Genomic DNA, 26,853 nt, shown 5'->3' on the forward strand with positions numbered 1-26,853 from the left:
GACTAGACTATAGACTAGACTATAGACTAGACTATAGACTAGACTATAGACTAGACTATAGACTATACTATACACTAGACTATAGACTAGACTATAGACTAGACTATAGACTAGACTATAGACTAGACTATAGACTAGACTATAGACTAGACTAGACTAGACTATAGACTAGACTATAGACTACACTATAGACTAGACTATAGACTAGACTATAGACTAGACTATAGACTAGACTATAGACTAGACTATAGACTAGACTATAGACTAGACTATAGACTAGACTATAGACTAGACTATAGACTAGACTATAGACTAGACTATAGACTAGACTATAGACTAGACTATAGACTAGACTATAGACTAGACTATAGACTAGACTATAGACTAGACTATAAACTATACTATAGACTAGACTATAAACTATACTATAGACTAGACTATAGACTAAACTAGACTAATGACTTGACTATGGACTAGACTATAGACTACAATATAGACCATGGACTATACTGCCGACAAGACTACTGAGTAATCTATAGACTAGATCCTAGAACGGACTATGAACTAGACTATTGACAAAACAAAGAAATAGTCTATAGAATACATATTTGACTAGAATATAGATTCGACTGTGAACTATTAACTACAGTATGGACTAGACTATTGACTAGAATATAGACGTTACTATAGACTAATCTATAAATTAAACTTTATGATATAGAGTAGGCTATATATTATAAAATTGACGACAGACTAAACTATAGACCAGACTACTAGACTAAATTAGACTATTCTAAACTATACTCTCGATTAGACTTTATACTAAGCTCTAAACTAGACGTCATAATAGGCTCTAGAATAAATGGAGTGTAAACTTGACTCTAACTATAGACTACACTATACTATATACTCAACTCTATAGACAAGAACAAGGCTCTAAGCCATTCTCTTGACTAGACTGTTAATTGGTCTTTAAACCTTTAACTAAACACAAATTTATAAAGTGTGTTTGTCAATAGACTAAACTCAATCGATTCACTTGAAATAAGTCCTGTTTGAAAATCCTATACTTTCCTGGACACACTGTCACTTCACCAAATAATGTATATACACTGAAAGAATATATTGTGTATACTGCAGGCATGTTAAGGAATTTATTGGATTTAACAAATATTCATTATTTATAATTTTCTTTGTTAAATATTATAACTATTTTAAGTTTTTCACATTTTCAATTTAAATTGTTTTATTTATCCTTTTTTGCAATGTTAAGCAATTTCTTTTTTAAAAAATATTAATTAATTTTATTTTTCCAACTAATTTAGAACAACTTGCTTGGTGGCAGCGTTGGGATACAACAACATTAATCATTCTGGTGGCCAGTATATTGGTCCTACTGTTGGCTGTCATTATTATTTGTTGTATTATTATTTGCATTTGTCGTCGTCGTAGACGTCAGGATAAATGTAAGTACCTTGTATTAAGTTTTTGAAAAAAACAATATACCAAATTCCTTAAAAATTATATTTAATTATTTTTATGTTAAGTTTAAAAAATAAAATTATAAAAATATTGAAGAGTAATTTAAAGAAAATGTTTAGGGTTAAATTAAGTTTATTTATGTTTTATAATTTATTAAGTTTTCTTTGTTTATGATTTTTTTTTAATTTTTTATAATTTTTATGATTTTGTTTTTATAATTTCGTGTTTGTTTTGTTTTAAATTTAACAAAATTTTTCAAGATTTTATTAAAATTTTTTTATATTTGAGCTTTTGCATGGCTTTTTGAGAATGAATTTGTTTTTGTAACAAAAGCATGTTGAGGAATGTTTCGTTTTACAATAATTTTCTTAAAAAAATCTGATCCCAAAATTTGACTGAATATATTAATACCTTTTAATCTCAAATTAGTACCAGAAAAGCTTTTATAATTATTTTTCTCTAATCCTTATCCAATGCTATTCTTTATAACAAATGTTCAGTATAGTTTGCCCCGAATTAAATTAGAAAATTTCCTTTAAAAATTGGTCATTAACCATATTTCCCATATTTAGACACAAAAAGCTGCTCCTTTGTTTCAGTCAGAAATCTTTAATTATTTTATTTACAATTTATTTAAAACCATTAAAGCTTTTTCAATAAACCCATGTTTCTCACAAAGTGTTTAGTGCGTGTCAATATAATTATATTTTTTTCTAAATTTCATTTCCAAATAAACATTAAAATATTTACTTTTAATAAATCCTGTATTTTTCAAAGCACGTCCCCTTACCCCTCAAACAACCCTTCGCCAAAAAAAAGAACTCATTATAAATGCATGACATGTCTACAAATAATATGTTTTTCTACATAAAAGCTAAATTTCTAATAATTTTTAATTACAATTTATTTAATTTAATTAAATAAATAAATAAACATAAACATTATAAAAACATAATCATTATGCGTTTATTAAATAATTTAAATGTAATAAATTTTAATATTCATAATATTTTTTCCTAAACTAATAATATAAAAATATTAATATATAACTGGAAAAGTGTGTGAGAGAGAGAACGTGTTGCAAAAAACAGTTTTACCAGGCTGTGGTTAAATTAGTAATAATTAGAATAAATAAAATAATTATAAATAATGAGGTTGATAATCATAAACAAATGAACTGATAAACTATTAGAAAGATTGGTAAAAATTAAAATTTAAATATATTTAGCTAATGAGAAAATAAATACATTTTAGATTGGACTTTAAATTGATATACAATATAAGGTGGACTACAGACCCAAATTAATGCTTAATTAAAGACTAGAGTATAGACTAGACCATAGAATGGACTACAGACTAGAATATATACTAGACTTAAGTATATAAAATATACATAGCTAGACTATATACAAGACGGTGGAATAGACAATGGACTAGACAGTAGACTAGACTAGACTAACCTTTACTAGATTATAGAATAGACTATACTACAGACTAGAATATAGACTAGATATAAGAATATAATATATACATAGCTAGACTATATACAGGACTGTGGAATAGACAAAGGACTAGACAATAGACTACACTAGATTATCCTTTACTAGATTATAGACTAGACTATAGACTGGACTATAGACTGGAAAATAGACTGGACTATAGACTGGACTATAGACTAGAGTATAGACTAGACTATAGACTAGCCTATAGACTAGCCCTTAGACTAGACAATAGACTAGAATATATACTAGACTATAGACTAGACTATAGACTAGACTATAGACTAGACTATAGACTAGACTATAGACTAGACTATAGACTAGACTATAGACTAGACTATAGACTAGACTATAGACTAGACTATAGACTAGACTATAGACTAGACTATAGACTAGACTATAGACTAGACTATAGGACTAGACTATAGACTAGACTATAGACTACACTATAGACTACACTATAGACTACACTATAGACTAGACTATAGACTAGACTATAAACTAGACTATAGACTAGACTATAGACTAGACTATAGACTAGACTATAGACTAGACTATAGACTAGACTATAGACTAGACAATAGACTAGACTATAGACTAGACTATAGACTAGACTATAGACTAGACTATAGACTAGACTATAGACTAGACTATAGACTAGACTATAGACTAGACTATAGACTAGACTATAGACTAGACTATAGACTAGACTATAGACTAGACTATAGACTAGACTATAGACTAGACTATAGACTATAGACTAGACTATAGACTAGACTATAGACTAGACTATAGACTAGACTATAGACTAGACTATAGACTAGACTATAGACTAGACTATAGACTAGACTATAGACTTAGACTATAGACTAGACTATAGACTAGACTATAGACTAGACTATAGACTAGACTATAGACTAGACTATAGACTAGACTATAGACTAGACTATAGACTAGACTATAGACTAGACTAGAAACTATAGACTAGACTATAGACTAGACTATAGACTAGACTATAGACTAGACTATAGACTAGACTATAGACTAGACTATAGACTAGACTATAGACTAGACTATAGACTAGACTATAGACTAGACTATAGACTAGACTATAGACTAGACTATAGACTAGACTATAGACTAGACTATAGACTAGACTATAGACTAGACTATAGACTAGACTATAGACTAGACTATAGACTAGACTATAGACTAGACTATAGACTAGACTATAGACTAGACTATAGACTAGACTATAGACTAGACTATAGACTAGACTATAGACTAGACTATAGACTAGACTATAGACTAGACTATAGACTAGACTATAGACTAGACTATAGACTAGACTATAGACTAGACTATAGACTAGACTATAGACTAGACTATAGACTAGACTATAGACTAGACTATAGACTAGACTAAAGACTAGACTATAGACTAGACTATAGACTAGTCTATAGACTAGTCTAGTCTAGTCTATGGTCTAGTCTATAGTCTAGTCTATAGTCTAGTCTATAGTCTAATCTATAGTCTATAGTCTAGTCTATAGTCTAGTCTATAGCCTAGACTATAGTCTAGTCTATAGTCTATGGTCTAGTCTCTAGTCTAGTCTATAGTCTAGTCTATAGTCTAGGCTATAGTCTAGTCTATAGTCTAGGCTATAGTCTAGTCTATAGTCTAGTCTATAGTCTAGTCTATAGTCAAGTCTATAGTCTAGTCTATAGTCTTGTCTATAGTCTAGTTTATAGTCTAGTCTATAGTCTAGTCTATAGTCTAGTCTACAGAATAGACTAGACTGTAGACAAGGCCATGCACTGGACTATAGACTATAGTGCAGCCTTCCATAGACTGGACTATAGACTATAAAAAAGAATAGGCTATGTACAAGACTATAGACTTAACTTTCTGTCGATTATACGATAGACAAGACTATGGACAGAACTCAAGACTAGACTTCGGACTAGATTATTAACTAGACTGTAGGTAACATCCTTGAATAGATTGTAGGATTTAGACTAAATTATTGGCTAGACTATAGACTAGTTAGTAGGCTACTATAGTTTAGACTGTGGACTATAGACAAGACTACAAACTAGACTATACGACTACAAACTATAAGACGACTAACTAGACTAGTTAGATTTTAAAGAAGATTCTGGACTTTACTCAAGGCTAAACTAGAAATATAGACTATGTATAATATAGACTATGGGCTATAGATAAAGTGATATACTAGACTACAAACTATATTTTATAATATAATCTACTCTAGGCAATGCTTTAGACTTGATACTCATCCATAGACTATACTACTCTAGACAACTTTACATACATTTTGCAAATTTTATCCAATTACTTCTTACAGAATGTCGTACACAAAAAAAAGTGCTCATTAAAAATAATGCTAGAAAAAATTTTATGATTTTTACTTAATGACTCAATTAATGAGTAATTTAAACAATTGATTTTAATTAATTTTTATTAATTCGTGCTTGTTAAAGATATATTAAATGTATTGTCATTATAGCAATTAGTTGAAAAAATAATAATTTATAGTTGATTTTTGTTTAACTAAAAGATATTAATGAGATTATTAATATGGCAGCATTTGGCAAAGAAACTATAGAAAAGAGAAACTGATAATAGAAAAGATATATATAAAAAACCTTTAAAATTATGGAAAATTTTAGTAAAATATATGAAGTAACTTAACAGAGCAGTGCTTAGATCAGGCATTAGCTGAGAATGGAAAATGAGTTCGTTCTATAGTGGTTATTGTTTGTTGTTTATGCCAAGGTGAGCTATAGAGTGTAGGAAGACAAGAGACTCTATCTCTATAAGTTAATGAACAATTTCCTTTTTTGAAATGATTCTATAGCGTGTGACTTGCGTTGTATGTATTCATTATTTAAGCCCAATTTTTTTACATTTTCAGCAGTCATAGGTTCAACTCTCTCTCGCTCCCTTTTTTATTTGCTCTTTTTTTTTCATGCTTTTCTTATTTACTTACATTTATTTATGGCCTTTTTTTTAACAATTATTGTAAATATTTATATTTGTTTTCAACAATTAATTAAATATAAAAATCTATAACTTTTTTTCTCTTTTTCAAATGCTTTTTTGTATTATGTTACTGCTTATGTGTTGCAACTGTAAATAACAAAAAAAAAAAAAAATATATAAAAACAATATTTTTGTTTCAAAAAAATAACGCTTTTTGTGTGCAACGACTCATCAAATAAATTTTTTTGTTTTAAATAAAAAAAAATTCTTTTAAACAACAAAAATAATGATATATAAAACTAAAAAAAACAACAACAACTATAACTTTTTAACATCAAACAATAAACCTCATCCAAAAAAATAACACAACAACACAAAAACACTTGAAACTAAAAATAAACAAAAAAAACATTAACACATTTTTAAAACAATTAAAACTAAAAAAAACAACAATAACAATAAAAACATAAACATAACAACAACATACATATAAACATAATACAATCATCTCACCAAAATAAATACAAATAAAACTAAAAATAACAATAAATATAATTAACAAATAATGAAATGAATTTGAAAACTAATTAAATAAAATAAATAAACAAACAAAATTTCAAATTAAAAAATCAACAACAACAACAATAACAATTTAACATGAAAATTACATTATTACATACACTAAAACGCTAAAAACAACACAACTACAAACCTAAACTTTCATACAAAAACAACAACAAAAAAACTAAAATACTCAATTTAATTAAAACAAATAAACATTACAATACCTGCATTTTATAATTACTATCCCTCCATTTTTAATTTTTTTATTTCTCCTCTCTATTACAAAATTGTGTTTATGTGTGTGTGCGTGTAAACCAAAACTGGCTTTTACTTGTTTTTTCTTCATGTGTTTGTGTGTTTTTCCTTTTATGTTTTTGGTGCCTAAATAAATATTTATGTTAAATTTTCAAACCTTTAATTTTTTTCTACATTTTTTTTTTTGCTTGCAACTAAACTTTTACAAAAAAAAAATATAAATATAACAACAACTACAAATTTATTTAATTAACCTCAAAAACATGCCCAACTAATGTTAATAAATTTAAATAAAACAAAAAAAAAAAAAAAACGTTGCAAATAAAACTCATCATTCAAATCAATGCTTCATCATGTGCGTTTTAACATTGTTTTCTGTTAAAAAACATTAATTTAAATTAAAAAAAAAAAAACAAATCAAAAACAAAATTTTGTTGAAATTTTTTTTAAAAAAACTAAAAGATCGAACTGATGTTTCTATGAGTGCTACACACAGGTAAGCAAATTTTTAATTATTGTAATTTTGTTTACTAGATCAAGTAATTTAACTGTTTTAAAGAAAAAAAAAAAAAACTTGAAATTTCAAAGGCAACTAAATAGCGTAACTTCAATTTACTTTGAAATCTTTAATAATTTACGGTTTACTAATTTAAAACATATACTAAGGCGTATTCCAAACGGAATCTCTTCGACTCTACTTGACTGTTCGCGCGCAGTGAACTACCACGATAACCATACTAAGGCGTATGAGCATTATTCAATATAACATAGTCTCATAAGCCCTGGTGTACTGGCTTATTTTGGACACTCTTAAATAGTTTAACGTCAACTTCCTTAATAGCACAGCTTTCAAAATCCTTAATAATTTACTTATACTTAGGCGTATGAGTGTTATTCTATATAAAATAATCTCATACGCCTTGATGTACATGTTTATTTTAAACATTTCTCATTTTTAATGAATTTAAAATCTTTAATAATTTACGTATACGAAGGCGTATGAGTGTTATTCTATATAAAATAATCTCATACGCCTTGATGTACATATTTATTTTGAACATTTCCCATTTTTTAATGAATTTAATGGAAAATACTAGATATTTTACCACACAGTCTCATACGCCCTGGTGCACCGGCTTATTGTGGACACTATTAACTAGATAACTAGTTTAACGTCAACTTCCTTAATAGCGCAGCTTTCAAAATCTTTTTATAATTTATGTATACTTAGGCGTATGAGTATTATTCAATATAAAATAATCTAATACGCCTGGGTGTGCAAGCTTATTTTCAATATTCCCAATTTTTTATGAATTTAATGGAAAATACTAGATATTTTAAAGAAAATTAGACAACTTAAAACAACTATTTGAATTTACTTTTGATTTTACTTCGGAAATCTTTAATAATTCACATTTTATTAAACTAACATGTTTCTTAAGGCGTATGATTACTTTCAATAAAACATAGTCTCATACGCCTTGGTGCACCGGCTTATTGTGGACACTATTAACTAGACAACGTCAACTTCCTTAATAGCACAGCTTTAAAAATCCTTAATAATTTACGTATACTTAGGCGTATGAGTATTATTCAATATAAAATAATCTCATACGCCTTGATGTGCAAGCTTATTTTCAATATTCTCAATTTTTTATGAGAATGAAAAAAACTAGATATTTTAACGAAAATAAGACAACTTAATACAACAATTTGAATTTACTTTTGATTTTACTTCGGAAATCTTTAATAATTCACATTTTATTAAACTAACATGTTTTCTAAGGCGTATGATTATTATTCAATACCACACAGTCTCATACGCCCTGGTGCACCGGCTTATTGTGGACACTATTAACTGGATAACTAGTTTAACGTCAACTTCCTTAATAGCACAGCTTTCAAAATCCTTAATAATTTACGTATACTTAGGCGTATGAGTATTATTCAATATACAATAATCTCATACGCCTTGGTGTGCAAGCTTAATTTACATTTTTTATGAATTTAATGGAAAAAATAGATATTTTAAAGAAAATTAGACAACTTAATACAACAATTTGATTTTACTTCGAAAATCTGTAATAATTCACATTTTATTAAACTAACACGTTTACTAAGGCGTATGATTATTATTCAATACCACACAGTCTCATACGCCCTGGTGCACCTGCTTATTGTGGACACTTTTAACTAAATAACTAGTTTAACATCAACGTCCGTAATAGCACAGCTTTCAAAATCTTTTTATAATTTATGTATGGCGTATGAGTGTTATTCAATATAAAATAATCTCATACGCCTTGGTGTACATGGCATTTTTGAACACTTTCAACTAGTTAGCGACTTTGAAAGGAGGATGTATATAGATATGTACATCAAATCAGAAGAAATAAACCAGGGACCTAGGTCAGGCCTGTTGTGCGCTCCTTAATCTATGCATCAGGTGTGAATCGAACCCACCACTTCCGGTCTACCAGAAAAGAACAGTAACCACTATTCTCCACTAATCTTCCAGGGGTCACTTTCAACTAGAATCTTTTGAAAATCTTTTATAATTAACGGGTTATTAAATTAACGCGTACACTAAGGCGTATGAGTATTCTTCAATATAATAAAATCTCATACGTCTTGGTGCTCGAGCTTAGTTTGAAAAATCTCAACTTTTTCAAGAATATATGAAGTACAAATGTTATATATCATAAATAAATTACATGATTTATATGATCATTAAAGTTAAGAAGCTATTAGAAATAAGAGTACTAATACGCCTTAGTGTAGAGAACATAATGTTGTCTAAAGGTTATGTTGAACTTGAAAACCAATTTAACGCCAAAGTCTCTCAGAGCACAGCTTAAGCGAACGTTAGAATTCTCTTCTAAATCTTTAATAATTTACGGTTTATTCAATTAACACGTTTACTAAGGCGTATGAGTATTATTTAATAAAATATAATGTCATACGTCTGGGAGCACCTGTTTTATCTTGACACTTTAAATTTTTTTAACAAATTTATCAAGAAACCCTTTATAAATTGTGTATAAATATACAATTAAGTTTAGAAGCTATTACAAATGTTGCTCATACGTATAGGGATCTTACAGTTAATAAAATTTTGCTATTATTCTTAACTTATCAAAAGTTAGGTTAGGTTAAAAAGAGATTGTATATATTGTGCGCTAATTTTCGAGTGATCTATGAAAAAAAAAATGATCGTTCAATATTCTGAAACACAGTTTCTTGAACAAATATCCTTATAATTTGGATCATGGATTTAGAAAAACAACGCTATCAAGTTATTTGAATCTAATTTCAATGAAAGCCTAACTTGCTCTACATTTGTCTTAATCCGTTTGTTCATTTATTGTATAGTTGTGCAACTAAACCTGCAAGTTCACAAAGAGTACGTATCATCATTCAAAGGAGACTTGTCATTCTGCTCTTGTTTTAGTCATTTCATAGAATCTTTGTTGTTGTAAGCAACAGTTTATTATTTCAAGTAGTCGTATGGGATTCCCTCGTTCATGTTTGTAATTCAGCTGGGAAAGCTTTTGCATTCATCTGATTAACTTACTCTTACCTTTAAAGCGAATACGTTTGCACTTTCTTTTCGATCTCTGACAAGTGGCCTGATAGTCATATTATGCAAAGCTAACCTGAGTATTCCATTATGGTCTTTTACAGTACAATAAGGTCTTAGATTGAACCTTATCAGCTGAATACCTACTGAATGCCGAAAATAAGTTAACCTCTGTGATCGAGCTGTTGAACAATAAATGGTTGGAGAAGTGTTGTATGCCGCAAGCATCTACTCCACTCGATAAGCACTAGAATCCATTTTGAATCCTTTTAGTATAATAGAAGTTTAGATTAGCTTCAGTAGGGTTATATACCTCAAAGTCTTCAGTCTTCACTATATAAATAAATAAATAAATAAATAACACCATAGTGGGAGTTGTTATCAGAGCATTAGATATGAGCAGAATAGAAGATCTCATATAGTCTCAACACTGTTGATAGTGTCACGTAATATATTGATGAACATCCCATAATAATGACAAAATTTATAAAGACAGACGGATATTACTAAACTATGAAAGAAGTCAATGATTTTCTCAAAGTAACCAATGATTTTCTTACTTTCATATTCAAGGTCAAAGGTCACAATAATTGATTATTGCATAGTTTAACTTATTACAGCTGTAATAAGTAAAACTTCAAGAATATGGTTTTTAAAGGTTTAATCTTTAAGCACAAGTGGCCCTTAATGGGCCCAACACCTTGAGATCCCAAGGATACTAGAGAAGGGTCTTTTAAATTGTATACATTACTTTGAAATTTCAAGTTTTTTCTTTAGCTTTTTGTGTAGTTTAATTAAGCTTAATTTTTTTCTTTGTAAATTTTTTTTTTTAATTTTAATTTCTGATTTTTTATTAATCTTTTTCATTTCGTTTCATTTGTTAAACAATGTAATTGCACAAAATAAAAAACAATATATAAATTTTGGCTTATGTAAACCTGTATGTTGTATGTGTTTAAAATATGTTGTGGCTTGTTGTAAATGCTTTTTTGTTATAAAAAAAAAAACAATAATTTTTTAAAAAACATAACATCATTACCACAAATACAATAAAAAAAATATCATCAATAACCAAACAATTTCATCACAAACTGCCATTGAATAAAAAAAAAACATTAACAAAAAATGCATAAAAATTCATAATAAAAAACCAAAGTGTTTTATCATATCAACCGCATATGCCGCAAGTGTTATCAGCCAATACGGTATTGCCCGATACACTTAAGGTGCCCATTATAAGCAATATGTTACTGCCGGCCATGGCCGGTGGTCAACAATGTAAGGATAATGTCAACAGTGTAAAAGCAACACCCATTATGATACAAACAACAGCAACACAATCAACAACACCCATACAAACAACGCCCATACTTACAAAACATTTAAGTAACACCACAGCAACAAAAACATTAACATGTAGCAATAGTGGTAGTGGCAACAACAACAACAATAATAATAATACAAATAATACAGATATATTGCAACATATAATAAATAGCACAACAACTGCAACTACTAGCAACAACACCTCCACTACTGTTACAACACCACCAACAACAATAACAACCACTTTAGTTACAACACCCACATTAAGTGTACGTTTAGGCGGTGAGGGTGCACAGATACCCAAATCACCACCCCGCTGGCCATTGAGACCCGGTGTTATGGTGCATGTTAGCAGTGATACTAAAGAAAATTTAGCCGTTAATCGCATGACTTTAAAACCCACTGCTACATTGGCTAATTTGACAGCCAACTCGACAGTAAATGACAGTTCGGTGTCTTCATCAACACTTAATAATAGTGCTGCCACCAATACAACACAAACAACATTACTCAATGTCACTAGACAATCTTCTGGTACCATGACTCTGGGACGTATTGGTAGACAAGCTAGAATACAGCAACAACAACAACAGCAACAACCACTGCATGACCAGCAAGATTTACAAGCACTTAAGGTGGAGGCTAATGAGCACGTTAGCAGCAGTAAACAGCAATTATCATTATGTCAAACTTTACCCATAAGAGGTAAACAAACAATTGCAACAAATTTGACAGTTACTACAACACCTCATGTAATAAATTTAAACACAACAACAGATGCCTTAACAGAGGAAACAAATACTTTGGAATTAACTCGTACACATCACAATGAAGAGGATATAGTACAACAGGAAATATCAACTAATCAAGGAAATCCCTCAAACGAAACGGAAGTAACACATTTGAATGTTAAACTTTCAAATTTGAAAAAAGTAGAGCTTTTCTTTAGTAATATGTTTTTCAAAAGATCCACTAAAACCGATGGCTGTCGTGACAGTCAAAGAAGTCATGTGGGCTTATTGGGTGGGAAATTTTGGAAACGTTCAGAGGCCGCCTCCTCGCAGCAATCGAGCAAATCTCCGTTTAGCACAGAACATCGTTTGAAAGGCATACGCAGCAGTGGCAGTGGTAATAATTAATTTTATTTTTATTTTCATTTAATTTCATTTATAAGTTTGCTTTAAATTTTCTTTATAATTTGCTTAAATACTTTTCATTTCATTTTATTTTTAATTTTTTAAAACAATCACCTTAGTTACTTATAAAAAATGTGCTAAAACCACAGCCAGAAAAACTGACTCAAGCTTAAGTAGTTGCAACACCATTACAACCTCAACCAACACTTGCATAACATCTCAAAACAACAACAACAACAATGATTCAGAAATCTTAAATACTATAGGACTGATCACAACCACAGCACAGGCTCAACAACAAACACCAGTCAAGACTACAACCATACAACACACTCCACAAACAACACAAGAACAACCTCAACAACAACAACACCCATTACCAGTATCAGTGATCTCAATGTCGCCTTCCTTAAATATCAATCACCCTCCTCAAAACATAGCCGCAGACGAACGCCATGTCGCCGCCATAATGCCCAACGACAGATCCGTAACAACGGTTATACAATCTATACCATCGACTATAGTGTCGAGCCGCGTAATATCACGAAATCCCAGTCAGAGTTCGATACAACGCAAGGGTATACTGAAAGCACCCACACCACCACCGCGGCCGCCTCCCATTATGCGAATGGCTGCTGCGCCCCTGAAGCGTTCAGCCAGTCAAACGGAGAAATCGCAGAAAATCGAAAGAGTTCAAAGTAAGATTTTTGGTTTTTAATTTTCTTTTTTTCTCCATTTCAGTTTTAGTTTTTCTTTTTTGTTCCATCATTCATTTCAATCATTCACAAAATCATGTCATTATAAAAGTCTAAAAGCTCCAGAAACAATTGGTAGAATTCTCATTTAGTTAAAGTTATTATAAAGGGAAAGAAAATGTATAAAGTTTAGGGGGTGGAAAAAGCAAAAGCTTTTAAGAAAAGTTTCATATAGAATAAAAGTCTTAAAAAAGCTTTCAAGCTTTATTCCAAAACGTGAAAGTAAAATATATTTTGCAAATATAAACTAAAGCTTTCAATAATTCCGAAAAAGCTTTAAAAATGTTTTGAACCTAATACAAGTTCAAGTTCAAACTTTAAAAAAGCTTTTTAAAGGAAACAAATTTAACTTTTTAAAAGAAAGCTCTTTATATCTTACAAACTAAAGTCAGTTAATTTCTAAACAAGAGCTTATGTAAAACATTTTGAAAATTATAAAAAGCTTTATATTTTTTAACAATTTGTCTATAATGCTATAAACTTTTTGAAAGGAGCCCGAAAGCTCTTTTAAATCTTACAAAATTAAAGTTAGAAAATTTCCTAACAAAAGCTTTTATAAAACTATACTCTAAAGCTTTAGAAGAGCTTAATAAATCGATTTCTAAATGATCTTAAATTCATATAAAAATTCTCCAAAAAGCTTCAAGCTATTTTAACTTTTTCATCATTTAGGCAGTTTTTGAGAAGTTATTGGAAAAGTTTAGGCTCTTTGAAATATTGTAAAAGAAGAACTTAGGAAGCTTTTTTGTTTTAGAAAAGAGGAGTTTAGATTCCTCAAAGCTTAAAAATACTTAAGTCTTTCAGCTGTCGTTTAAAAAAGCTTTTCGTAAATAAGCCATATCAAACGTCATCCTTATCTTTATTCATCTATATATGTAAATATTTTCTGTTAGTAAAAGCTTTCCTTTTTATTACTTTAAGATCGTCAAGTTCTAGACTCTATTCATGAAATAATGGTTTAATTATAAATGAATTTAAACTAATAAATAACTTGTTTAAAGCTTGAGCAAATAAACGAGGTTGGTATAGCAAGGCTTTTAAGATAAATAGAGACTTTCACATAAAGCTTACAAAAAGCTTGTTGTAATATAAAAGCTTGCCTTTTTAAATTGAAGCATAAGCAGAGTTTAAAATTCTTGAAAACTCATAATAAACATCATTCTTAGAGCAATCACTATCATTTTTGGATTTGATTTAACAAAAAGCTTTTTTAAATGCTACTATAAAGCTTTTGTCTACAAATATTTTTCTTTGAAACTTTAGCATTATTATTTTGTTTAATGTGTCAAAATAGACTTACAAATATTAGGTAACATAAATGATTTTAAAGCTCTTTAAAGTTTATCCATAAAGCTTTTGGGCCTTTACAACGTAAAAGCTCAAACTTTTAACTGCTTCTACATTCAGAAAAGTATATGTTTTTCTTAAGCTTATCCAACCAAACATTGTGCTTAAAATGCCTCCTACCCCCTCTGAGCTTTACACATTTACCCCCTCCTCACCAATTTGTTGTTTATAGTGCAAACTTTTAATTTATTTCGTTTAAATGTTATTATCTTTATTGTTGTTGTTAAATTTTAACATCTCTAATTCAAAAAAAAAATCACATTTCTTAATAATTGTTGTAATTTCTTTGTGTAAGTAATCTTGAATTCTTCATCGTGTGAAGTACTTATTTAATTATGATCAAAATATTTATGATATTTAATGAACAAAACTATTTATTAAATCAATTAAATAAACTACAACAACAGAAACAAGTAAGCAGTTTTTTCAAAGTAATTAAAAAAAAAATAATTTGTTTTTTTGTTCGCCTAACCCTATTAAAAAAAAAATAATAACAAAAAGCCTTCCTTAACTTTGCTTTGCTGTGTTTTTTTTTTCGAAGTTTAACATACAATTTGTTTTTTGTCTTTTAATAAGAAATATTAATTTTGTTTCAATTTTATTTTAAAAAACACAATTTTTTTATATATAAGAATGTCTTTTTTTTTGGCTAAACAAATTTTGTAAAAAACAAACTTAACAGGAACTTTTAGTAGTGCTATAATTGTCCGTCTTTCTGTCTGTTCGTATGAATGCCTATCTGTCTATCTATCTCTCTGTCTGTCTGGCTATCAGTTTGTCTGTCCGTCTGTCTGTCTCTCCATCTGTCTGTCTGTCTGTCTGTCTGTCTATCCGTCTGTCTGTCTGTCCATGTAAACTTTGATATTAATTGAATCAAACATTGAGAAAGGTTCGACTTGGCTGTAACCATCCATCTGTTTTGTTTGTCTGTCCGTCTGAATGCCTGTCTGTCTGCCTATCTGTTTCTCTATCTCTCTGTCTGGCTATATGTCTGTCTGTCTATCTTTCTCTCTGTCTGGCCATCTGTCTGTATGTCTGCCCATGTAAACTTTGATATTAATTGAATCAAACATCGAAAAAGCCTCGACTTAGTTATAACCATCCCGTCTGTCTGTCCGTCTGAATGCCTGTCTATCTCTTTGTCTGTCTGACTATCTGTATGTCTGCCTATGTAAACTTTGATAGTAATTGAATCAAACATTGGGAAAGGTTTGACTTAGTTATAACCATCCGTCTGTCTGTCTGCTTGTCCATGTAAACTTTGATAACAAATAGAATCAATTATCTGAAAAGCTCTTATTTTTGGCGTTACCAAAGACGAGGCACTACAACAAAAAAATGGGGTATTTTTTGAAATTTTGAATGAAACAAAGTATTGTCCACTATTGGATGTTCATACATTTTTCAAATTGCTGTCAACATATATATTTCGTTCTAAAATAATTGGTCACCTTTTTAGAGCAACAACGAATCAAGCTAATGTTGGATACCCTGTTCTGAAGTGAAGTATAGTAGTCTGACAAGGCAAGATCTTGACTATAAGAGGAATGAGAAAAAACCTTCCCACCTCTTCTTTCTAAATTGTGTTTGCTATATATCATGATGGACATATCAGGCCGCATTTTTTTGGTCCTTTTACCATTAATGCTCACTTCAGATGAATCTTTTGCAATCGTATCAGTTTTCCTATGATGACCAGAGCAAATTTCAGCATCTCATAATTCATAGGACTGTTATGGTTCCACCAAATACTTAACATTACATGTTTTGAAGTAAAGCATATCATTGAGAGAGCGTTCTGCATCGATCGAAGCAAATAGTAGCTTGACAAGGCAAGATCTTGACTATAAGCGGAAAAAGAGAAAGCTTTCCCAGCACTTCTATCTAAATCGTTTTTGCTATATGTCATGATATATCAGGCCGCATTTTTTTGGTCCTTTTACCATTAATACTCACTTCGGATGAATCTTTTGCAATCGTATCAGTTTTCCTATGATGGCCAGATCAAATTTCAGCATCTCATAAGTCATAGGACTGTTATGGTTCTATCACATACTTAACATTACCATAACGCCATGGATTTTTGATATTTCTGTCCATGTTCTGAAGTGAAGCATATCTTAGAGAGAAAGCATTCTGCAACGATCGAAAGCTTGACAAGGCAAAGTCTTGACTATAAGCGGAATGAGAAAATACTTTCCTACCACTTCTTTCAAAATTGCTTTTGCTATATGTCATGACGAACATATCAGGACGTATGTTTTGGTCGTTTTACCACTGTTACTGTTTAGCCGATCTCTTACTTCGTCTTATAGTAATAGATCCAATAGTAATGATTCGATACAAAACTCTCTTCATCTTTCATAGTATTCAAGCAGAAGGTTCCTTAGCTACATCTATTTGCTTATCATCGAGCTTTTTTGAAAATGGGCGGACAACTCTATGACACAATCGGGATCACATAGAAACCTTTACTAAAATATAAACGATCGTATGCTTACACAAGAGTACCTTTTTATAGCGTTCCAGCATTAATTCAAATTGAACGTTACCCAATTTCCCGGCTTTTAGACGAATCCAGCTTTTGCAAAGGTTTTAGAATTTCTGCTTGATTAGCTTTCAATGATTTTGCAAAGAGATCGTGCATAATTCTCAATTCAACTTAAAGCTTTTTTTGGTTGGCATGGGCAAACTTTGCCCGCCGTATCAATAACATCATTTTAGAACCGTATAAACCTTATCACATCTATTAACATTTAGGGAACTCATTCGATATAAGATTTGGTTAGTTTTTAATATTCTTCAGTGATACTTTTTCTTCAGTAGTTTATACAGGATCTATTATTGACACAGCTGTTTAAGTGTCATATTGGCATCTAAGTTTGAAAGTTTTTTTACAAAAATATTGTCTTTTTTTGTTTAAATTCTTTATTATCTATGATTCTAAAAATTTTGTTTGAAATTTTTACTAAAATTTAGTTTTATATAGATGTGTTTTCTTTAATTAAGTTAATATAATTGTTGTGTTTTAGTGATGAAAAAAAAGCATGATTGTTCTTTTTATAAAATATGTTTTCTCTTTACTAAAAACAGAAAAAAAATTAACACCAGTTTTTAAAAAATTAAGAATTTTTTTTTTTTTTTTAAGATTTTCTTTTAATAATTTTGATTTTGTTTTCATTTAAGGGTTAAGTTTATTTAAATAGATTTTTTAACTTAAGAAGTACAATCATTAAGTGGTTAATATAGAAAACTAAAACAGTTTTAGCAAATTTTAAGAAAATTAAGAAAATTTTTAAATTCTTTAATTTCTCTTTAAATTGAGAAAAAAAACTCTTTAACTACTTAATGATTTTTATCGAAAATTTCTGTTCCTTTATAAGTTTATAACTTAAGTTAATTTTAATTATTTTTAACTTAATATCTTTTATACTTTAGTTTACTTTAAAATATTAATAATTTTGTTCTTAATTTATTTCTTTTTTTTTTTTGAAAATTTTTTATTTACTCCATATTGAAAATAAATACCAATAACGCGCTACTTATACTATATAATGTATAACAACTACTTTACAACAACCACAACAACAACTTGAACTATAACTTGAAAAAAATCTGAACCCGTGTGAACAACCTCTTGTTACTGTAACTGGAAAAAATGCTGTTGTTTTTATATGAATTTGTCAACAGCAGTACAAGAGAAGTCGTCTTCTATGGCGGATCCATTAACGGAACCTGGAGAGTATGAGAATTTGCCCTTCCATGGTCTACAAACGGCTCCTAACAAGGTACTTAGCTCAAATTTATTTTCTTTTTTTTCTATAAAAAACACACTTTTTTAAAACATGGTTTTATTTTATCTAAAGATTGCTTTAACACACATTTTGTTATTTATTTAGTAAAAACACAACTCAAAAACATTTCATTCATCAGCTCATCATTTACACATTTATAACTGTTTCATTTTTCCATTTGATTTCATGGCTTAATGTCTATATTTTATAATAATTATATCTCTTTAACTATTGTATGGTCTTTTCACATTTATCATTTCATTATTTCGTAAATCAATCAAAGCATTTTAGCGTTTTTATTACTCGTCTGTGTACAAAAAAAAAAAAAAAACGCGTTTTTTTCTCTTAAATTTTTCTTAAATGTATGTTTAGTTTAGAAACAAAAAAAAAATTATTAATTTTATTTATTTTGCCTTAAAAAAAAACAAAATTAGTTGTTGTTTGTATATTTGTTTAAAATTTTTAGTTTCTTAGGAACTTTATATGTATGGTCGTTGTTATATTTTCTTTTAGCAAATATTTTTGGCTAAAAAGTTTTTTTTTACAAAAAAAAAAAAAAAAAACTAAATTAAAGAATTTATTTTTCTTTATAATATTTTTTTGCCTTTCTTCTTAGTTTTTTAGCTACTTTTTATTATTATAAACAATTTGTTTTTGGTTTCTATTTTTAGTTTAATTGTAGTTTAAGTTTATTAATTTTTAAAATTATTTCTTAATTTATATGTATATTTAATAATTTTATTTAATTATTTTTTAGTTTTATTATAATTACTGTGTATTCTTGATTCATAAACTTTTATTATTAAGAGTTTTATCTTTGTTGTAATTTTTAAGAATTTTGTTTTTTAAATATTTTTGAAAAGCTTTTAAAATTGGGTTTTAAATTTTACAATTAACCTTAATGTTATCATTATTCACTTCTAATTTATATAAGACTTTCGTTTGACGGTCAGTAGTAAGAGGTTTTTGTGTCAAAAGTTGTTTGGATCAATATAAATCAATGTACCGTTAAGAAACCCAAATTTAGAGTCTAAAATAATCTAAAGCCTTGCCTAGAGTCTAACCTAAAGCCTAGCCTAGGGTATAATCTAAAGACTAGTCTAAAGTCCAGCACATAATCTAGTCTACTGTCTAGGCTAGAGTACACTGCAGTGTATAATGTAGTCTATATTCTAGGCTACAGTACAGTCCAGAGTATAGTCTAGTCTATAGTCCAGAATAGTGTCTAGTCTATAGTCCAGAATAGAGTCTAGTCTACAGTCTAGTCTAGAGTCTAGTCTAGATCCTAGTACATAGTCTAGTCTATAGTGAGACAAGAGTATGCTATAGAGTTTAGCCTAAAGTCTATGCTAGAGTCTAGTCTATAGTCTATTCTAGAGTTCTATCTATAATCTAGTAGAAAATCTAGTCTAAAATTTGGTGTAGAATCTAGACTAGATTCTAATATACATTCCGGAGTAGTATTTAGGCTAGAGTCTAGTTCAGACTACAGTCTAGTCTAGAATCTGGTCAAGAAATTAGTCTAGAGTCTTGTCTAGAATCTAGTCTTGAGTCTGACATAGTCTAGATCAGTCTAGTGTCTTGTTTAGAATCTGGTCTAGAGTCTAGTCTTGAGTCTAGTGTATATTCTTGTCTAGAGCGTGATCTAGAGTCTAGGCTATAGTGTAGTCCAGAGTGTAATCTAGTGTCTAGTCCAAAGTCTAGTCTAGTGTCTAGTATAGAGTCGAGTCTAGTGTCTAGTCTAGAGTCTTATCTACAATCAATTCTAGTCTACTAGTCTATTCTACAGTTTTATCAAGAGTCTAGTATTAAATCTAATAGAAAGTTTAATCGAAAGTCTAGAGTCTATACTACAGTCTAGATTCTAGTCTAGAGCATTGCATATATTCTGGTCCACTGCCCGGTCTAGAGTATAGTCAACATTCTAGTCTACAGACTAGATTCCAGGCTGTAATTAAATCTAGAAACTAGACGAGAATATAGTCTAGATGGGAATCTAGTATAGTATAGAATTACGTATATATTCTATTTTAAAGTATAATCTAGTCTACAGTCTAGAGTGACCTCTGGTCTATTTAAGAGTACAGTCTTTAATCTGAACCAATGTATATTTCAGAGTATAACCTATAATCCAGTCTATAGTCTCATCTGTGGGCTGGTTTAAAGGATTGTCTACACTCTAGTCTAGAGTATAGCCCAGATAGAGTCTACACTAAATTGAGTCTTGAGTTAATTCTATAGTTTAGTTTAGATTCTAGTATAGTCTTGTCTGGAGTCTAGTCGAAAGTCTAGGATAGATCTATAGTGATCTCTAGTCGAGTTTTTAGTTTAGTATGGAGTCTGATCAAATGTTGGTTGAGTCCAGAGTCTAGTCCAAATTGAGTCTTGAGTTCAGTCTTGAGTCAATTCTATAGTTTAGTTTTGATTCTAGTCTATATAGTATTGTCTGGATTTTAGTCGAAAGTCTAGCTGCTAGACTGTGATTTGGTCTATAGTTTAGTCAACTAGATCTCTAGTGATCTTTAGTCGAGTTTATAGTTTAGTATAGAGTCTGATCTAATGTTGATTGAGTCCAGAGTATAGTCTAGATTGAGTCTTGAGTTCAGTCTTGAGTCAAATCTATAGTTTAGTTTTGGTTCTAGTCTATATAGTCTTGTCAGGAGTCTAGTTGAAAGTCTAAGATATATCTCTAGTAATCTCTAGTCGAGTATATAGTTTAGTATTGAGTCTGACCCAATATTGATTAAGTGTAGAGTCTAGATTGAGTCTTGAGTTCAATCTTGAGTCAATTCTACAATTTAGTTAAGATTCTAGTTTATAGTCTTTCCTGGAGTCTAGTGGAAAGTCTAGCCCATAGACTGTGATTTAGTCTATAGTTTAGTCTACCATAGATCTCTAGTAATCTCTAGTCAAGTTTATAGTTTAGTATTGAGTCTGATCCAATGTTGATTGAGTCTAGAATCTAGTCTAGATTGAGTATTGAGTTCAGTCTTGAGTCAATTCTTTAGTTTAGTTTAGATTCTAGTTTATAGTCTAGTCGAAAGTCTAGCCTCTAGGCTGTGTCTATAGTTTAGACTAGCATAGATCTCTAGTGATCTCTAGTCATGTTTATAGTTTAGTATAGAGTCTGACCCAATATTGATTAAGTCTAGACTCTAGTCTAGATTGAGTCTGACTGAACTCAAGCCTTGAGTCAATTATATGGTTTTGTTTAGATTCTAGTTTATAGTCTTATCTGGAGTCTAGTCGAAAGTCTAGCCTCTAGACTGTAATTTAGTCTAAAGTTTAGATCTCTAGTCGAGTTTATAGTCTGATCCAACGCTTTTTCTAGAGTAAAATATATAATCTAATCTAGATTTCAGTCTAAAGTCTAGTAGGAGTGGTTCTTTTCTGGAGTCTAGTCTAGAGTTTAGTGTAGGTCTAATCTAAAGGCTAGCCTAGAGTCTTGTCTAGATAACAGTCTTAAGTCTAGTATAGATTCTAGTCTAGAATCTAGTCCATATTCTGACCTAGATTCCAGTATAGAGTATATTTTTAAGTCTGATTTAGAATTTAGTCTAGATGTTGATCTAGAGTCTTGTAAAAATCTAGTCTAAAGCCTAGTATAGAGCCGTTCCTAGAGTTTAGTTTTCAGTCCATTATCTAGAGTCTTGTCTATACTATTGTATAGAGTCTAGTTTATAGTCTAATCTTGAGACTGTCCAAGAATCTAGTCTAGATTCCAGTCTAGAGTCTGGCCTACAGAATTGTCTAGAGTTAGCTTTAGTTTAGAGTTAAGTCATGAGTCAAGTCTACTTTAGAGTTTAGAGTTATTGGTTTGCATTTAGTCTTGTTCTACTATATAGTCTTTCCAAGATACATACGACCCAGGAAACTTAAAGTGACACCACTTATATAGAGGCTTTTGAGTCATTGTACCTGGTTTAGATATATTGAGAAGGAAGCATAAGCTGAAGTTTCATTAATAATGATTTTTTCTGCACAGAAGTGGTTTTGTGTAAAATAATCAAATTTAAAAGCTTTTCAAAATGTTATATTAATTTCTAAATTTGTCTAAATGTTTTCTTTATTTTAAGTCACCAAAATCAACTCAATGTATTTATTTTTAAACACCCTTTACAATTTTTTTCTCCCACAACCAGAAAAAACAAAATCGAAATTTTTATTAATATTAATGTATAATTAACCCTAAAACCCTTTAATTAACCCTAACTATATTATTAAACTAAACGTTAATATAAAAAAATAACCCATTTCTTTATATCTTTTTTATGTTTATTTTATATGTGCATTAAAAACCCGCTCCCTACTACAAAACAAAAAACATATTAATAATTAATAATAAAACAACTAATGCTTGAAATGCTTGTGCTACTGTAATTAAAACCAAAATGCGCCAAATAATGCTCTCCCTCCAACAAAACAAAACACACTCTTAAAAACAAAACACTGGAATTTTAAATAAAAAAATATAAAAAAAAAATAAATAGTTTACTACTCCTACGACTCCTACAAATTTTAATAACAACACAAATGTGGTGCGCAGTGTACCACGACCCAAGAGACTCAATGGAAATATCAGCCAAAATACAGGAACAGCAGCAACAACAATACAAGCAAACTATTACGATGAACATGAAACGGAAACACAGCAGCCACATACACAACAGTATTATCAGCAGCAACAACAACAACAATACAGTACCATGCCCTACAATCGCCATCCAGCAACTACCAGTGCATCAGCAACATTGCCTGGTATGCAGACATTAATACCAAACTCAACAGCAGCAAATATTGTTAGAAATGATGCCGGTATTATAGTGCATAATGGCAGCAACAACAATACAACAGCAGCAACGACAAACACAAATCCTCATCAAATGACATATAATCTCAATAATTGCTTTCCCAAAAGCTACACAGAATACTATCAACAACAACAGCAGCAACAACAACAACATCCTCATTCCCAGCAGCTGCAGCAGCCGCCTCAACAATTTTCACAAAAATTTAATAATGCAGGTGGCATAGCTGGCGCCTCCTCTCACCTGATAAATGCAATTGAACATGATTTCAATACATACGCTGTGGTCGAACGTCAACAGCCACCACAGCAATCAAATGCAACAAAATCAACAAATCCCTTTTTGGCTGTTAGCAATTTCAAGAAATTCGATACATCTGGTGATGAGGATCTGCAGGCGGGAAACTATCAGACAGCTTCCATGAAAAGACAAGGCAAACGTAAAACATTTGCCGATAAATTGGAGGATAAACGTTTCTATTCTTTGAAATTCACCGGCAACAGTAACAAACAGAAACAACAGCAGCAGCAGCAGAGCAACAAATCATCAACAGCTGCCGCAGCCTTAAATATCAATCACTCATTTAATGGCTCTACCTCTGCAGGCTTAACCGGAGGGGGTGTTTTCGGTTCACTATTGTCTTCAGCCAATAAATGTAAAAGACATCATTCTTTTGCTGGTGGTAGCCTTGGCGATATTGATCCCAAGGGCCCTGTAAGAAATCCTCATATGAATTTCTATGATCCTCCTGCTTATGAGAATGTTAATGATGCCGTGCAGGTACATAATGCAGCTGTTAGTGATATGGAATTGCCTGAGGGTCTAAATGGTTCCGCTCAAACAGCTACTGTTTTATTGCATCCCTTGCCGTATGGCATTGCGGGAGGATCACAGGGTCCTAAGAAAAAACATCACCAACGCCAACACCAGCCTAAAGAGGATTTAAATCTTATAGAACCCGAACGTCTGAGTATTTATCGCAGTGACTCGGGCATTTCGAATTCATCATATGAATGTGTAACACCTTTGCCCTCTAGCACACAGACACCGGGCAGTACTCCACCCCCGGGTAAAATGCCTAGAACTCCTAAAACCCCCAAAACACCCAAGGGTCATAAGAATCAAACTCTGGCTCATACAGCCGTCACCGCCCATTTTAATTCGTCGCACAAAAAACCGGCTCCCCGAGTGCCTCCCACTCCTCTCTATATGAATGTTAACGATCAACAACCGCCTCAGCAGCTTAACTCTAACAATATCTCTAATTTAGAAAGGCCTTCCTCACCCTCTTCAACTATGGCCACCTCGGCCTATGAGTCCGCCTCATCATCGCAAAATGACAACACCTGCAATGATCCAATTTCTCTGTCCTCCACTACATCTCTCTATAGCGGCGGTGGAGGTAATAATAAATCTTCATTAAGCGCTATTAATCAGCGTTGTAATCGTCATCAGCAACCTCCGGAAATCTCAACACCCGAAGAGTTTGAACAATATCAATTGGGTCATCATGCCCATGCTCATTCTTCGTCTTCGCTTTCGGTGGCTAGCAGTGTTAGTGCTAGCGGCAGTAATGCTGGAGGAAGAGTTAAATGTAAAAAGCAACAACAGCAGCAGCAAAGACTTAATGGTCAGGGTGCTCTTATTAATCATATGGAGGTAAGTTTTTGTGTTTGAGAGGAGAATTACCAAAAAAAAAAAAAAAAAAAAACAATACAAGAGTGTGTGTATATAAATGTGCTTTAAAGCTTTTGTTAATGCTTTTTTATTTGTAGTTTTATGTAGCTTTAAAGGAGTAAAATTTTAGAATAGTACAAGACGAGATCAATATTTGAGCTAGAAAAGCTTTCCAAACAGACTTTCCACCTGTAGGCTAGAAACATTATTATGGACTCTTGTAAAGCTGAATGACGAGAGCTTAAATTTTCATAAAAAGCTTTTGTTATAATTTGAAAGTTTAAATTGTTACACTTTCTAAGCATTTAATAACTTTAGTTAGTAACGATAAGTCTTAATTTTTCTGAAAGCTTTATGTAAAAGCTTTCATATTTTCATATATTAAAAGTGTTTTCACATGAGAAAATGTATAAAGAAAAGCTTTTGGAAAAGCTTTCAAAAGTTTAAGAGCAGACAATTAACTCTTAAATTGAAAAGCTTTTCAATCGTCCTGAAAGCTTAAAGTTTTAAAAGATCTTTAGAATAAAGAAAGCAAAGGTGTTAAAAATAATGTTTTGTAGAGTCGTTAAAGACATAAATGTTTAAGCTCATAAAATATAGCTTAAATTGTAAAAGCTTTTCAAACATAAACATACTTTTGATAGCTTAAAGTATCAAAAGTTCTTTAGAATAAAACAAAAGACGCTAAAAACGTTACAATAGTTTTGCGTAGTCTTCAAAGATTTTATTGTTAAAGCTTTTCAAAAAGCTTGATGAAATTTTAAAAGCTTTTAAAAAAATTCTTTCAATAATGATAAAAATATTAATAGATATTGAAATGTTTTCTAAAGCTTTCTCTAAATTATAAAATTTTTGTTGGAAAAGAGCTTATAGCTTTCAAGCAGATTTTTGCATTTACAAACCTTAACAAAAGAAAGTTAACTCAGTATGAAAGCTTTTAAGAATAAACTTAAAAATAATGTTTTGTATAGTCTTCAAAGACACAAATGTTTAAGCTCACAAATCAAAACTTTAATTGTAAAAGCTTTTCAAACATAAACGTTCTTTTGAAAGCTTAAAGTATCAAAAGTTCTTTAGAATAAAACAAAAGACGCTAAAAACGTTACAATAGTTTTGCGTAGTCTTCAAAGATTTAATTGTTAAAGCTTTTCAAAAAGCTTAATGGAATTCTTAAAGCTTTAAAAAATAATAATGATAAACATATTAATTGATATTGAAATGATTTCTAAAGCTTTCTCTAAATTATACAATTTTTGTGGGAAAAAAAGCTCATAGCTCTTAAGCAGCTTTTTGCATTTACAAACGTTAACAAAGAAAGTTAACTCTGTATGAAAGCTTTTACAAGATAAAGAGTAAACTTAAAAGCATAACATAAAAAGCTTACTTATTTACAATTTAAATACTTTAGATAAAGCAAAAGTTTTTTCTTGATAACAGCGTTGATATTGAGTAAAAAGCTTTTGATATAAAATTTTTGAGTTAAAAAATTTTTACTTAGAAATCTTTGAAAAGTTACAATTTTAAAGAAAGTTTCCAATTTCAAAAGTCTGGATAATAAGTAGTGATGAAGTTTTAAAGCTTTTCAGTAGCTTAGATGCTATAGCAATAAAAATATGTAAAAAAG

At 30.3% G+C, this 26,853-nt stretch overlaps 1 protein-coding gene across 5 annotated transcripts in view; it reads left to right on the forward strand.

Annotated features, from left to right (window-relative positions):
- The window catches only part of LOC119612879, a 55,328-nt gene that overhangs the window by 23,950 nt on the left and 4,525 nt on the right, over positions 1 to 26,853 (forward strand). For 2 of the 5 annotated variants that reach the window (XM_037968762.1, XM_037968764.1), the window contains exons 12-14: positions 1,326 to 1,466; positions 18,641 to 18,738; positions 23,235 to 25,211. In XM_037968762.1, coding sequence (XP_037824690.1) covers positions 1,326 to 1,466; positions 18,641 to 18,738; positions 23,235 to 25,211 — 2,216 coding nt within the window. Of the gene's footprint in view, positions 1 to 1,325; positions 1,467 to 11,859; positions 12,841 to 13,114; positions 13,547 to 18,640; positions 18,739 to 23,234; positions 25,212 to 26,853 lie in introns of all 5 variants that reach the window. The other 3 variants (XM_037968763.1, XM_037968765.1, XM_037968766.1) reach the window with 2 other exon arrangements.

This window comes from Lucilia sericata, unplaced genomic scaffold (genome assembly GCF_015586225.1).
Source record: "Lucilia sericata isolate MDLA Ls3-8-SP2 unplaced genomic scaffold, ASM1558622v1 Contig001863F_arrow, whole genome shotgun sequence".
NCBI classification, from domain to species: Eukaryota; Metazoa; Arthropoda; class Insecta; order Diptera; family Calliphoridae; genus Lucilia; species Lucilia sericata.